Source organism: Cyprinus carpio, chromosome A7, assembly GCF_018340385.1.
Source record: "Cyprinus carpio isolate SPL01 chromosome A7, ASM1834038v1, whole genome shotgun sequence".
Taxonomy (NCBI): domain Eukaryota; kingdom Metazoa; phylum Chordata; class Actinopteri; order Cypriniformes; family Cyprinidae; genus Cyprinus; species Cyprinus carpio.
This window is the reverse complement of record NC_056578.1, coordinates 12,106,581-12,122,190: the sequence shown is the minus strand read 5'-3', so window position 1 is coordinate 12,122,190 and position 15,610 is coordinate 12,106,581. Positions and strand designations below refer to the sequence as shown.

The 15,610-nt window shown below is 38.3% G+C and overlaps 1 protein-coding gene across 1 annotated transcript; it reads left to right on the top strand.

Moving 5' to 3' along the window:
* The first annotated feature begins 582 nt into the window (after positions 1–582).
* On the top strand, positions 583–5,582 carry LOC109066052. Its single transcript, XM_019083036.2, has 3 exons — positions 583–922; positions 2,965–3,654; positions 3,929–5,582. The coding sequence occupies exons 1-3, from the start codon at positions 880–882 to the stop codon at positions 4,012–4,014; spliced, it is 819 nt and encodes a 272-aa protein (XP_018938581.1). The 5' UTR covers positions 583–879; the 3' UTR covers positions 4,015–5,582.
* Positions 5,583–15,610: the final 10,028 nt, after the last annotated feature.

The following is a 15,610-nucleotide window of genomic DNA, read 5'->3' as shown; positions in this document are numbered from 1 at the left end:
TCTTTGTGCGTCCAGTAAAAGTACATTAGAATACAACCTTATAGTCATATACTTAAGTTATAATGTTATATAAGTCTTACAAATTCTACTGTCCCTTTAAGGAAGGTGGAGGTCATAATGGTACTTCACCCTAAACACTCCCGATTTCTTCTACAGGTGTTAGCTTGTTTAATAAAGTGAATTTACTAATACTGACTAAGCTCCACACTTGTGATTTATTTTGCCATTCATTTATATTTTATATAGGCCTACTCACATTGTATAGCTTCTTGTACGTGCAGGTAAGCACACACCAGTTATGTTGAACGTGCAAAAACTACTAAATATAGTAACAAACACATGCAGGTGTTTTGTTTCTATATCAGTCTTTGTACCTACAGCAAATTCGATGCTATCTGTATCATGCATTTACATATCCACTTGACAACCAGTGGCATTTACCACCGGCCATATGCGCAAAGATACGTTGTCTTTGTCCCTGGTGAATCTTATTTTGGGTACATAGTTGACGCTTTCCTGAGGGCTGAACTTTGCCCACACCCTCCTCATACACTGCCAGCACTCGTTAACTCTGTGTCCTCATCGTTGTCTCACATCTCTCCGCGGAGGCGTGCCCACGCCGCTCAAATACAGCGCTACAGACGCGCGCCTTACTCATTCGGTTTGTCAGAGCGTACATTGAGGCAAGCAGATCCGCGCTTCCCACGCCCAGGAGAACATGCGTTTGTCTCGAACCATATCCACTCCCGACATTGTGAAACAGCGCGTTCGTCTTAGTATATCGTGAAGCGCCACGACCGCTACAATTTCGATTTTGGTGAAAAAAGTTTTACGACGGCTTGGACGTCTACTTTCCATTTAGCTGTTTGTGGAGGACGCATGATTGACCTGTGCCGGACCAAAAGCGAAGATTGCATGAAAGGTGAGAGTATTTCACTGATAAAAATAATATTTATTAATTCTGCCGCCCTTATTAATTAAGTTGTACCAGTTTAAGATTGTCTTCCAACCGGACCCACTGAAAAGTGGCTACTGGTTTCAGCTTATTTAGTCTTTAGCTGGGATATTTCATAATTGTGTATTTGACTTTCTTGATGGACTGTAAACTAGTGATGGATGTCTCCCAGGCCATTAGTCAACTGAACAAATACTGTGTACAAATTTTTTTTTATTTCATGTTAATATCATTTACTGCTCTTAAATTTGTATTTAATCATTTTACCTGACTGGAGTCCCAGTAAAACCAAGATGACATCAGTTACTTAAAAAAAGCAATATCAGTCAACCACTATGAGGTAATTGCACTGGTTTGTAATAATTAACTCTTGAAAAGATGTGGATGACCATATCAGGGCCTCTGAGTAAAGTTAAAGATGGACTTTCACTTAAAGCAGCTATTTTGCTTGTCTGTATTATTAGTCTGCGACTATGAGATAATCATCAGAATTTATGCCTACTGTGTTTGAATGTTCTTATCATGAGTATATCTGAGTGTCTCTTTTTACAGCAAATGAGGCAACAAAACACATTGGACAAATTTTGTGATTATCCAACTTAATTTTTTTTTTTTTTTTTGACATTTCACAAAGTACATTCTGGTTCAGATGTTCACAAAGGTATTCTAAAGGAAAGGTCATTTCCTTTCAGATGTGCTTGTTTGTGTGTCTACTTGCTGCCTGTAAATCAGATCAGTCTAGGTTTTTTTCTTGTTTGCATTTCTCACTTGACACACGCTATTACACGCCATTGTGTTTGGGACAAGAAATATTTTGATGCCGTCTACAGCTGTTTCCTGTAGAAAGTTTCTCCTTAACAATAGGGATTGGAGGAAAAACAGTTGGAGGTCTGAGTCGAGACAAACATCAGAAGCGTCTGGGGATGTTGAAATAATGGGCCAGAAAAAAAAAATGAGAGCGGAAAAAATAAAATGCAGCACAATGGTATCAGCCACATGGCAGGTATGATGTGGGAATAAAAGTGAGATGTTTTTGGGAACACGAGACAAAAGAAAAACCAGCCGCAAGTGTTACATAACTTCAGCAAGGCAGAACTACAGCACCCCTCTGTGCATTTAGACTTGGCATAATGAGGCCCTCAAGGGCATGTTAACACAGGTTTGTTAAAATACATGTTTGAAATGGGTGATGTGCATGTTTTAACACACTAAGTATATAATTAAAAGAAATGCTTGAACTGGGCTGTAAGAAGCAGGGTAAGAAAGGAACTATTGGCAAGGTCATATGTCAATGTAGATAGAGCGTAGTTTCTTGATCAGCTGCAGGATGCATGATATTTTGGTACCATATTGATTATCAGTCTATGTTAGATATTTATTTATAAGGATCAGTATTGAATAGTTGCTTGTGTGCATGCTCACTTTTGACAGAATTTTTATGTCAGTCAGTCCATCCCGACTTGGAACTAAATATAACTTAAACATGAACAAAATCTTATAAATAAGCCCCTTTAAAATGGTGTAAAGTTAAACATTGCTGAATTGAAGTGGAAAAGTACCTCTCGATGTCCCTACACACGTTTGTTATTGTCCTTTTTCCAGCAGTGTCTCGGATGACTCACAGACGACAGACGTTCTTCCACTCTTGCTACGCAAATGCTGCCTATTTAATATTTGAAACTCCTGTGCTGCATGCAGGAGGAGACAATGCATAAGTGTGTGTTAATGCTGGACTGAAACGGATCCTATCCTGAGATCTTGGGTGTGGGTTTATTTGTAGCCATTTTTCCATGAAGAGCTGACAGACAGCTGCAGTCGGATTGCCACATAATGTTCTGGGTCATTTTATGTTTAAACATTAAGGTAGTGCGTATGAAGTGAAAAACATGGTTAAGAAAAGTAACACTTGGACCACACAAGTAAATATCTCATTGGGGTAAAGAGCATGTTGTGTTGAGATTTTCACCTCATGATCATGACAACATCTTTCTCTTCCTTCTTTGCTTTAGATCTCAAGGCTATACTCAGCTGCGCCACACTGGGAGGCTTACTGGATAAGCAGAAGCATCCCTGTGACTCCAAAAAAGTGCCTCCGCTTCTGTCTTCTCCCATGATGGCCCTGGCCTCCTTCCATCTGATGCAAACTCTAAAAAACTCTCCAGCGGCTCTGCGTCGGCGATTCTGTCGCGACCGCACAGAGAGCCTGTCTCACGGCGATCCCCTCTTCAAAGTGCACTACCTTGGCACCAAGAAGATCTTCTCCCTGGACTTAGAGCAGGCGGAGGATGCCATCGATCAACTCCTGGATGGGGCGCCTGGGAAGCTTTCTAAAGATCATGCCATGGTAGTGCGACCGCGATACGTAGAAGTTAAAGAACTAAGCACTGGAAGACAGCTCACCAAGACCTACTTGCAGGATATCGCATACTGTGCTTCGCACACGGCCAGACCCAATGTGTTTCTGTATATCTGCAGGCAGCCCGGTCAGCAGCTACAATGCAGAGTGTTCTGGTGCAGTCGGGCAGAAAGGGCAAAGGACATGACTGCCTGCCTAGCAATGTCGTTTCAGCAAGCGCTCAACGACTGGCAGGGTGGATGTGCCAAGTTGCCGCAAGGGGAAGGAATCACTAAAGAGCCAGAGATTCCTGGAACGCCCACTGCACCCAAAGGGTCAACATTGCCAGCTAGTTTGGGAAAAGGTGAGCTGAAGCAGGACAAAGTGAAGACAGATGAGTACAGTATTCCTGTAGCTCAAATAGAAAGGTGCTAGCAATGCCAAGGTCATGAGTTGATAAAATGTGTACCTTGAATACAATTTGCTGTGGATAAAAGCATCTGCCAAATGATTTAATCTAATGTAAATGAGTGTGATGAATGCAACCATTAGAATCTTTTATTATTTTACATTTCCTCAATGCTCTTTTTCTCTATTTCAGAGTTGTAACTGTATTTGTTTTGGATTTTGTGTTGCAGTCCGTTGGAAAAAGAGGGGGTCGGTGTCCCGCAGTCCTCTCCGTGCCATTTCCAGAAGAGGTTCTGACAGCGACAACTGGCACTGATGTTTCCCATCCCACCCTGATTATCGACAACATTCATTTTGGGATGCTTGTGAATTTCCAGCGTTGAATGTGAGGGAAAAAAACAACCACACCTACAGCTGATGGAATTTTTGAGCTTTGATAAGAGTTTGCAACTCAAGTGCAGAGTCTGTTTCTGAACAGCCACCGCATTTGACTTTACCAAAGTGATAAAAAATAGATTTCTAGAGATCATTGTTTGGTTTAGGAAATTGATAGGTTCAGTCACGCTGGTTTAAATTTCATCTCAGTTTGCTTAAGGACTATGAGACAGTACCAAAGCTGCTCATCTGAGCTGAACTGGTGTCTAGTTTTAAAGCCATGTATGTATCACAGAGTTGAGTTTTTCAAGTCAGTGTACAGTACATGTCTGGGTAGTTTGCTGATGTGACTGATGAGCAGTGAGACAGTTTTTGTTTGTATTAGAGGTGTCAGATGAGGATCTGTGTGGAAAGTGGGTGGATGCATGATGGTAAACAGTAGCAGGACCAGGACATCAAAGTAATTGCTTTGGAAAACTGTTTCATATGGCCAAAACCTCCACATATTGTTACTGATGATTGAATTAATATTACACCCTCAATGTGACCATGTTGTATTATTTACTGCATATTTGTATACCAACTTGACAATCAGCACTGGTTGTAATTTAGCATTGGAAAGACAGAGGTACTGATTCTTGTTTCTGGTTGGTCTATTATAGCCATATCCTGCTTTGCCTGGTTTTACCTCAGTTTCCCATTTTTTAAAAGGTTTTTAATTCATAATTTGAGTTGTTCAAGCTTTGAACTTGAAGCATAGGTTCCAAACAGATAAAGAGGAACAGAGTTAATGCTGTTAATTGCTGTTTTCTCTTAAAATGAGAATATTTTCTCCAACCACCTGCATTCCAGCAATTATTTGAGGCGGTTTTTTTCTGTAACTGCAAGTTGTTTCACTACATCAGCCCATTTTTGTCTAAAAAGAAAAAAGCCAAGTAAGTAACGGTCTCCTGGCAACAGCTTAAGACATCAGAATGCTGACTGATTTAAAGGTATGCTTGCGTTAACGTCATGTCCTTGAAAAAACAGCATCTTTGCACTGCAGTTACGTGTAGTTATAAATCACATTTTTAAGTGGCCTAGTTGCATAAACCAAGTATCTGAAACAAGGACACCCTGCTTCGCATGACTGGAACAATCAAGATTTCCTAGTAGAAAAGATTGTCCAGCACCATAAGTGGCTATTTTCTTCACACTGTTACATACACACACTAAGAATTGCATCATATATAACAGTAGTATACAGTCAGTGCCTCATGGTATAAGAAATTCTGCCTGATGTTACGCCAATTACATCAAAAGATTTTTTTCCCATTTTATCCTTATGGATTTTATTTAAAGCCATATTAAACCGTATCTCGTACTACAATGACCTCAGATCTGTTGTTGGATCTGTTCTGTCTGCTTTATGAGGTGTTTAATGTTATATGAATGTTCTTGTACTATTTTCATGTACGTATTTAAATATTAAATGTATTTTATGGAATATTAAACTTTTTATACATGAAACATTTGTGGCCTGTATTCTTTTAATTCATTAAACACAAAGACATCAATAACTTTTAAAAAGCCAGTTGTTACTTGAATTTCAGGACAGATTGGATCCTTAAAGAGGGAGCAGTTTCTGTGTAATTCATGGGGTGCAAATCTTTTAATGCCAGGGATTAAAATGCTCCTGGTCTGATTTCATAACTTTTCAAAGACGTACGTAATTCTCAAAAACATGCCATGGCTGATATTTAGACGCTTAAAGTGGCTAAAGCTATCATTATTAAACCTCTTAGTTTATACATAAATTAATGCTCATATATATATATAAACATGTTAGTTTATGGTTCAAATTTTTACAGTTCTAGATTTTAATGTTTGGAGTTTTAGCCCAAATGGTAAAAGCAGTGATCCTTTGGAGTTTAATACTCTTGGATGTTGTTGTCCATATTCATTTGGTGGGTAAATGACTTTGAGTCCTGCTGCTACCCTGAAACCTTTGGACCTCAGAAAGGTTTTGGAAATGAAGTCTTCTCAGCGGCTTCAACTCTTCCTAAAACACAAAGTAAGGGAAACAGTGTGTTAGAGGATGATGGTAAACTCTAACCTAAGGCCAAAACCAGTAACCACTGCGGCTCTAGACAGAAAAATTCGGTACAGTGAAATGAATATATGCAACAGACACAGGATATAGGAAGAAGGCCTAAGAATTTGCTGTTTAGATTTTTGTATTGTTTTTCTTACTCATACCCCTTATCGTATCAGCACAATGACTAAGAACATTCAAAATATTTGGATCCTAGATTTCCCAGACTCTGTGCTCACCCAGATCATAGAACAGCTCCTCTCGGATTCCCTGAACTACAATCATCTCCAGGAAATTCAGGAGGGCCCCAGTGACCAGGAAGCGCTCTGGGAGGGACAGGGTTTGGAGGTAGCGCATGTCCAAAGAGAAGGGGTTGTCTGGAGGCGGCATGGTGCACAGTCCCACCACCTCACTCACTATGTCCCACACATGAGTTTCTACAGGGCAGATAAAAGGTCTGTGTGTTATGTAAGACCCTTGTAAAATCAAAAGTACATTAAAAAAAGTACAGCTAAATATTTGGTAAAGGTAAGATGTTTGATCACTGTCCTTCTGGTGTGATAAGGGGTTGATATGCATTATGGTAACACAAAAATACATGGATGTACAACCACCAAAAGCCACTAAAGTAAGCTGTATGTTTATTTATATATAATCTTTAACCTTAAAAAAAGACAGTAAAACTTTGATTCAGGAACATAAAGAAAGTGTTTTTAATAAAATTTTTAAAATATGGCCAATAAAATTTAAAGATAAATAAATATAAATAAAAATGTTTAAAGATCTTAAAACCTTTGGATGTTGAAACTCAGTCTGTGATTGACTTCAGCTTCATTGGTGTATCTTTGACTAGTGTATCAGTTTCTCCGACGTTTACTAGGCTCTCATGATTGGATCCAATCCAGGTATAAGTTTGCCTATACTTGGCGTAGCCGGCTAACAGGAACAGGGTGCAGTTCATTTCCTGCAATGAAAAAAAAAATCTTTTGAGAGCCTTGATCCCTTCATGACAATCAGAAATTTTGTCTTAATATCTTATTGAAAAATATTGTGGAATATAATAAAATAACAGTTATTTTCAATTACAATTAAACTTTACAATATTACTGTTTTTACTGTATTTTTGATCAAGAGAAATCTTAAGAGACCCCAAACCTTTGAACGGTAGTGTTTATTTTCTCCAATCTAAACTAACATCGCCAGTGCATTTTAAGATTAGTAATGTTATAAATCTATGAATTTGACATCGGCAATGATACTCACAGGAACAGCGATCTCTCTCTCTCACTGGTGTCTCTTGTTTGTGCTGTGGAAGTGGCCCTTTAAAGGTGAGCTCTCCAGGCTGTAACTGCTACTGCAAGTTGAGCTCATAAAGGTGGAGGCCACAGATACGGCGAACCCAGGAGAATGCCATCTCTGTGAGCAAAGAAACACTCTGTAAGATATAACTGACACTGATGCAGCAGCTCTTGAGCCTGAGACTAACTATGTTTAATGTTTCCAGAGATATACCAGTGTAGGATTGAGACCATTGTACCACTCGCCCAGATGATACCAAACATGGCTGTAAATATTACTTGCATTCATGTAGAACATAATACTATTGACCATTCTGAGTGAACCAAGCGGAGGGAGGATGGGGAAGGGGAAGGAAGGGGATGAGAATGAACTGATACATATGTGAGAGAGGCCTTTCCTGCACCTCCACTCTGTGGGGTGTCTTGAAGTTGCCCGTGTATGGACCTTAAACTAGTATGTTTAAAAATGTTTGAAGGTGTGCTTTAAAACTTAACATCTCCAAACATCTTCTCAAACACATTTTTCCATATAAAAAAAGTGTGAGAGAAGAAAAAATAAAAAGATAAAGAGAGAAGTAAAAATCCCACCAAGTCATCATTGACCACAGTCAGCAGAAGTTCCTCTCTACCTCTTAGCCAGGGCTGATGGATTAATAATGCGAGTAATAGTCTCTTATCCTAATCTTTTTCCTCCATGGTTTTAGGTATTTCGGATTCAGGTCTTTATTTCTTATTTCTCTCGCTGATCATTGTATAGATGCTTCTGTCGCGCGCAAGGCATCATCTGCGTGATGTGCTCTTAAAGAAAAGCGTAAAATATCCCATAACACCCGTTTATAATACTTTTATGTATTTTTTGAGAGTAACATTTAACACAACATCACAGGATACATTTGACGGATCAAATCTAATCTATTCCAAAACAAATAGTCAGTGACTAAGTTTCACGCTTAAAAGTTATGACCAACAGGCAAAATCTTTAACTTATTGCCATATGGTTTTATAGCCAATGATACCCTGCCGTTTTGTATTCAGTTAAGAATTATTCAGTGTTTATGTAGCTTAATATAATAGTGCTGTGGTCAGGCACTGTAATTTAGCAAAAGTAGCGCAAGGTTATTTACATTTAGCCACAATGCCAGGTCATTACTTATTGCCTAATAATAACTGATTAAATGAAGAAATTATGCAGTATTAAAGCTTATGACACTGTGGTTTGGCTGTCTTAGGTGGGTTAGGCTTTGGTTTAGATGGTTGGCCTGGTGGTCTCCCAACCTGGCCAGCTAACAAGTGCTGAAACCACTCTAAAACCATCAAACCAGACTTCAAAATTCTCTTATGACATATATGACCCTGGACCACAAAACCAGTCTTAAGTCACTGGGGTATATTTTTAGCAATAGCCAAAAAAACAATGTATGGGTCAAAATTAGGATATTAAGTAAAGATCATGTTCCATGAAGTTATTTCTTAAATTTCCTACCATAAATATATCAAAACTTAATTTTTGATTAGTAATATGAATAGCTAAGAATTAATTTGAACAACTTCAAAGGCGATTTTCTCAGTTATTTTTATTTTTTTACACCCTCAGATTCCAGATTTTCAAATAGTTGTATCTCGGCCAAATATTGTCCGATCCTAATAAACCATACAGCAATGGAAAGCTTATTTATTCAGATTTCAGATGATGTATAAATCTCAGTTTCGAAAAATTGACACTTGTGGTACAGAGTCACATATAATCATCTGTCTCCCACTACTAATACTGCCTGTGCCAATAAATTGGTGACTTGTACATCAGTAAATTTGTATGCTTCATGTTCTTTAATGGTTTCATCTGTTTATATAAAAGGTCAATAATTTCTTCATATTTAATTTAATCAATCACACATAAAATTCAGGTTAACAAGTAAGGAATCTGTAGCAGGTGAATTCTGTGTTGACTACAATTCAGCTGTAGACAGACAAATGACTCACTGCATATATCAAGCAAAATGATGTCAGGCCACCCTGTTGCCCACAACAGGAAGTGAACACAATAGCAAGTGTACAATGTTGCCAGAAGATATTCAGTGGAATGTGTATCAACTAGTGGAGCTACAAAAACAGAAGACATTATGTACTTTCTGTTTTAATGAGTCAGTGATCTTATTAATTGTTCTGCTGTAAAACCAAACGCTGTACCAACATGATGTCACTGTTTCACTTTTAGTCACTTCTCAAAATATAATAAAGTGTGATATGAGATCACTGTTTCTCATTTTAGTTTCTGATAGTTTCTTCCTTTTTCTCATAAGCAGATCATCATTCCTGAATAATGAAAGACTTCTAGTTATGTTACTAGAAGATTTGATACTAGAAGTTATGCTACTTCTAGTTTCAAATCAAAACTGGATTTCTAAATTGGATGCCAAACGCTTCAGCCTCTGACATTTTAGTTTTGAAAGCTATATTTCAAATATGAAATATGAAATGTTCAGATATGAAATTACTCAGTTTTATAGTCTTACATCTGTTCATTTAAGTGGATATTGAATGGTTTACATTTCAAAACTGACCTCTCATACCCGTCTGACACTTTAGTAAGTATTATGTTCTTTTTCCGCATAGCAACACTGTGCTTTTTAAACACTATCTGTGGACTTCCTGTAAAGATTACATAGCTTGAAAAGAGCTCAATATTCAGCCACTGTTTATTTACATAAACCACTTCTGGACCTTTAATGTGAGAATCTTTATAACAGAGAAATACAATATATCTGCTCTATTCAGTTACACTGAAAAGCTTATTTCATCCTTCTTTTTTCACAATTTAATGGTACAATGTCTTCATACATTAAATGCTCTATCTATCTATCTATCTATCTATCTATCTATCCATCTATCTATCTATCTATCTATCTATCTATCTATCTATCTATCTATCTATCTATCTATCTATCTATCTATCTATCTATCTATCTATCTATCTATCTATCTATCTATCTATCTATCTATCTATCTATCTATCTATCCATCTATCCATCTATCTATCTGCTGGTTGGTTGGCTGACTCTTTATTTTGTCAAGTTAAAGAAAACGCTTTGTGTGGCTTAATGAAAACAGTGATCAAAAAGACCAAATCTACTATATCACAAATATAGCCTACACTGGGATGAACAGATGAGCCCAGAAAGAACACGCTGAATATCACATTTTCTCCCCCATAGAAAACCATATTCACGCTTAATATAAGAAGACTGAAAAGCCCAAATATACAATTTATTAAAATATATACTATGTACAGGAAAGCAACACGCTAATCCATTAAGCCACGTTTAGAGTTTTCTTTATAATGTTGCACGTTCCGTTCATATTCCTGGCTCATCTGCTTTCCCGTGTGTAATATACTTTATTAATAAACTGTATACCAGATTTGGTCTTTTTATATCACTGTCTTCATCCATTACCTTAAACATTTTCTTTATAGGCTAATGGTTTTATGGACGGATGCATTTCAGTTTTCATCAGCGTCTACCCGGACCGGAACAACTGGTTATTACAAAACTTGTTTTTAAAGGGGTGGTTGACTGTTTTTTTTCTAGGCTTGATTGTGTTTATGGGGTGCAGTCTAACATGTGTTCATGCTTTGTTTTTAAAAAAAACACATTATTTTTCACATAATTGACCTTTATTCCACACCGCTCTGTCCCTTCTATCACAAATGCCTTGATTATTTCCCATTTTTATGAAGCCCCTCCCTCAGAAATACACAATGGGCTTAGATTGGTTACCTGGCTCAGTGTGTTGTGATTCGCTGCGGTTGTATTGTAAACAATGGTGTTGTCTATATTGCTTATCAATGTGAGCCCGATTGAGATGCAGAGAATATTAATGAAGAGGATCGCGCAGAACCTGTGCAAGCACAGCTCTTAATGGTATGTTTGTTTGTTGTTGTCTCATACTTTTAGATATGCTGTTGTTTGTAACTGCTTCTGCTTCTGTTAGCTTTTAATATGCGGTTTTATTCTGATTAAATCTTTAATACAGCACAGCAACCGTAGGCGTGTATAACGCTTCTCATTGCTATGTGAAAATAAGTGTATAACTGGAACGGTTTGTTGGAGCTGATCTGACAATCTGAATGTGAGAGAGAGAGAGATGCAGAGCGTGTTCAGAGCGTGTGCAGAGCGTGTGCAGAGCGTGTGCAGAGCGACGCAAGGAACCACTGCTTTAGAACATTGATTTTGAAACTTGTGAATCCATTAGACTCCTTAGAAGATATAATAGCGATTTATATGATTTTTAATAATAGATTTTTACGTGCACCCCTAGTTTTCTCTTCCTCTTCTCTAAAGCAGCACAGCATGGCCTCGCCCCCTTCCTTACATGTCCCTGGGGGCGGGGTTTATTTGGGTCTGTGACATATCAGACCCAGGAAATAACTCGTTGTAGTCCCTTACCAGCCGTTTTTGTAGGCATTAAACTGCCAGAATTTTAAATAACAATATCTCTGTTTGCATTTAACTTTCAATGCTGCAACTTTGCAGATATAGTTTATGCTCAAACAGCAACATTGCACCCTAACTGATAAACACAGCTGCTTCTGTGGGGTCGTGTTGTATTCAGAGCCTCATACTTCTCCTGTCACACAGACAATCAGGTACAGAACATGTCCATAATAAAGGATCACTTTCACTGTAATGCTCACGTGAGTGTGACCCACACAGGTCAAAAGTTTAGGGTCAATATATATATATATATATATTTTTCTTTAAGGATTTGAAATGGAACTTTGTAACAGTCTTCTGGTATAATTGCTGCTGACATTTCAGCTTTGTCACAGAATACAATTAAAATCTATTTATACTGCAGTTTCTATTTTAAATAAGGCCAAATAGTTATATATTGTATTTTAGTCTTGTTTATGGTAAAGGAGCTTTCGGTCAATTGTTTTGTGTGTTTTTGAATGGTCTGTGAGCCATTTACCCAAGGCAAATTTATATCTCCGGTTGATAGACAAAGTTTTTAATCTTTATCTTAAAATAGAAGACAATAGTTTTGTGTGTATAAAATTATTATTCCTTCCAGAATGATGAGGTCTTCAGGTTCATGTTTGGTGTGTTCATTATGGATCAGCATGGCAAAAAAAATCATTTTTCAATGTCTCCAAGACTTGCTCTGTTCCTCCTTTCACTCAAAGAGTGGTTACTTTTGAGGAGAACTACATGGAGGTATGATTCTGACTTACATGTGGTGGTTGTGCCCTGCTTTATCTATAAAATACCCTTTTCCCCCATCCCCTCTCCCCCTTTATTTACTGACTTTTTTAGCATCATTACAGGTATGTAATGACGTTTGTCACTAAGGAACACTGAATTATTTTGCTGTTACAATAAAATATAAACCAATTTACTCCATATAAAAATAATAATAAAAAAGAAATGAATAAAATACATCACAACGATGCACAGAGTACTTGTTAAAAACCATAATCAATTAAGTCTACACATATAGGAAATAGGTGAGCTCCTGTATTTATCTGTTCGATCTGGGGATTGTCAGTTTATCTGAGTTCCTCGTCTGGTGTCCTGTCAACTCCTCCCTGTGTGGCGGTAGCCAGTCTCTGAAACTAGACTTGTATAGCTTCCTAGCAAAATCAAGACACAGTTAGACTCATCTCTCCGCTAGTGTGCACAGTCCCAGAAGGGAGAGGGCATCGGAATATTCTTGATACCTTTGCCCAGTATAATTTTACAGACCCGTTTCTACACCCTTTCCAGCTGTTTAACTTGATCGGTAGTCAAAACTGTGCCAAACAGGTACTGCATACTCTAACACAGGGCGCACAAATCCTATGTAGATGATGACCCATTCTTGATCTCGAACACCGAGTGTCTTAAGCCAGTGTAGAGCAAACAGCTTTCTGTTAGCTGAGGACAGCATGTGATCCACTTTATCATCCAATTTTAAATCACTCAGGGTGGTAGTCTTAAAAATTTAAGTCACAGATTTTTGAAGTGTTCTGATCTATAGAAAGTGGTGGCCAAGCTGGTATCTGTTTCATGTGGGTAACCTTGCTTTTTTATTTATTTATTTATTTATTTTTTCTGAGTTTTATTTTATGTTTCTCAACCCAGATGCCAAGATCATTCAACGTCTGTTGGAGAGTACAGGGCAGATGAGGAGTCCACCTCTGAGCCATAGTCATGTCGTCAACATTTCTAGTGGTCTATTTGATCCTGGAGGACACTGTTAATAAGCGCTAGAAAGATTATGGGTCCCAGTATGGTTCCCTAAACAACCCCACATGAGGGATATATCCAATCAGATAGATATACCTGATAATGCACTCTTTGACAATGATTAGACATAAAATAACAAATCCATGGAATGAGGCTAGGTCTCACTCCAAGATCCAAGAGGCATTGAACTGCTAGTGCATGTATGGTCTACGCAGCATCGAAAGCCTGGGCAAAATCAGTTGTAATTTAATGTGCACAATGAACCTGGTTCTTCACTGGCCTTATACACAAAGTACGTCAGACTAGCTAGATTGTGTTGTGGAATGGTTTTTTCAACTACAAACTAGCCTAGGATAAAGGTTTGGTGTAATATCATTTAAGATACATTTCTCAACAAATTTCTCACACGTTTTTAGGTGTCTGTGAGATCTGTTGTCCAACAGCTGGCAGTATTAAAAATTTATCAGCAGCTTTCTCTGTGGTAAGTGGTTGGTTATTCTTAAGGGTTTATTAAGTCCTGGTCTTGGGTGCATGGTTTATTTATTAATTTTTTTCCCCTTCTTGGCCGAACGTTCAGCAGTTGAGGCCTGGCAGGTGATGCTTCAATAAGAGGAACAGCAATCTGAAGTCATGAAGGTGAAGCTCTGGGCTACTTCATAAAGGTTACACCTGTCGGACAAGCTTTGGACAACCTCATGCTTCTATTAAAATGGTATGGTGCTTAATGTTAGTTCCACTTAAGACAGAATGGGGACATGTGGCCTAATCTCAAATGTTTACAAAAATATTTAATACTGCCTTGAAACTTTGTCACTGCATCTAACTTTTCAGGTCAGTGATAATACGGTTGAAGTGATCCAACCCAGTGTCTTTCAGACAGAACTGGATGGTGGTCATGGTGGACCTGGCTGCTGCCTGTTCACTAAGAAATTTAGTTAACAACACTGGAAAGAACACTAACTGGACAAACTGTTGTGTATTAAAACGATGAGTGTAAAAAGGCACATGTTGTGCATTTGAACAATGTTACTGGAGTCGCCTTCAGTGCTTCTGTAGTTGGACAGTCTGTATTTTAATTTTATTTTATTTTTTTAATTACCACTCAGATGAAGGCACTTTTGGTGGTTACAGACTTCACTGGAGGACCCCTGCAGTAATGACTCCCCTGGTTGTTGGACACTCTGAGTTAAGGAGAAGGCATATCAGATGATGGTGATGTCATAAATGGGCAGGCTGCAGCAGACCGAGGCTACTCTGTAGTGGTCCGTGAAGAGGTTGTAGACTGCAGCATGTAGGTTGTAGATTGCTGCTGGAGGGATGAGAAAGGTATAGTCCATATGATCCTAGAATTTGTTCCTTTCAAGCATCCCAAGGCAACTTGATTAGGGATTGGCTCAAATGTTAATTTGTGCCTACAGAGTTTTGTGACCGACAATGTGTATAAAGACCTTAACATGGTCCAACTAACATACCAGCAAGTGTTTGTGGACCAGCGTGGTGTGAAGACTATGCACAATGTGGTCCGGCAAATGGCTACTCCACCAATTCCTTATCCTCCTTTTTCAGTAAACTTTGAGTTGGAACTCTTATTAAATTTGGGCACGTCATGGCTTCTCCTTGGGATATAACTGAATTAATCACTATGGTACTGACTGTTCCAGAAACAATCCCTGAAAAGCGAGTCCTCATGTTCTATCTGGGTAATATTCCTTTTGATGTGGATCTCTGTAATGACACACAGATGGGATACTCAATTACCGGAGTCCCTAAAGACAATAATGCCTTTGCGTACATCATTAGGGTGGCGTTTGTTGACCAATTTGTTGTGAAGGAGGTGAGTCTGTTTTAATTAACGGCATTCTCTAGATCAGGAGGATTCAAATCAGGGCTGCAATGGGGTATTAGGGGTGTGCAGAATATCTGAGATTGAGAAAAGCT

Bases quoted from the DNA above. Each gene is read 5' to 3' on its own strand.
- LOC109066052 (XM_019083036.2), top strand. From the start codon at position 880: ATGATTGACCTGTGCCGGACCAAAAGCGAAGATTGCATGAAAG. The intron at 923-2,964 runs GTGAGAGTATTT...TCTTTGCTTTAG, and splicing joins AAGCGAAGATTGCATGAAAG to ATCTCAAGGCTATACTCAGC. The intron at 3,655-3,928 runs GTGAGCTGAAGC...TTTGTGTTGCAG, and splicing joins GCCAGCTAGTTTGGGAAAAG to TCCGTTGGAAAAAGAGGGGG.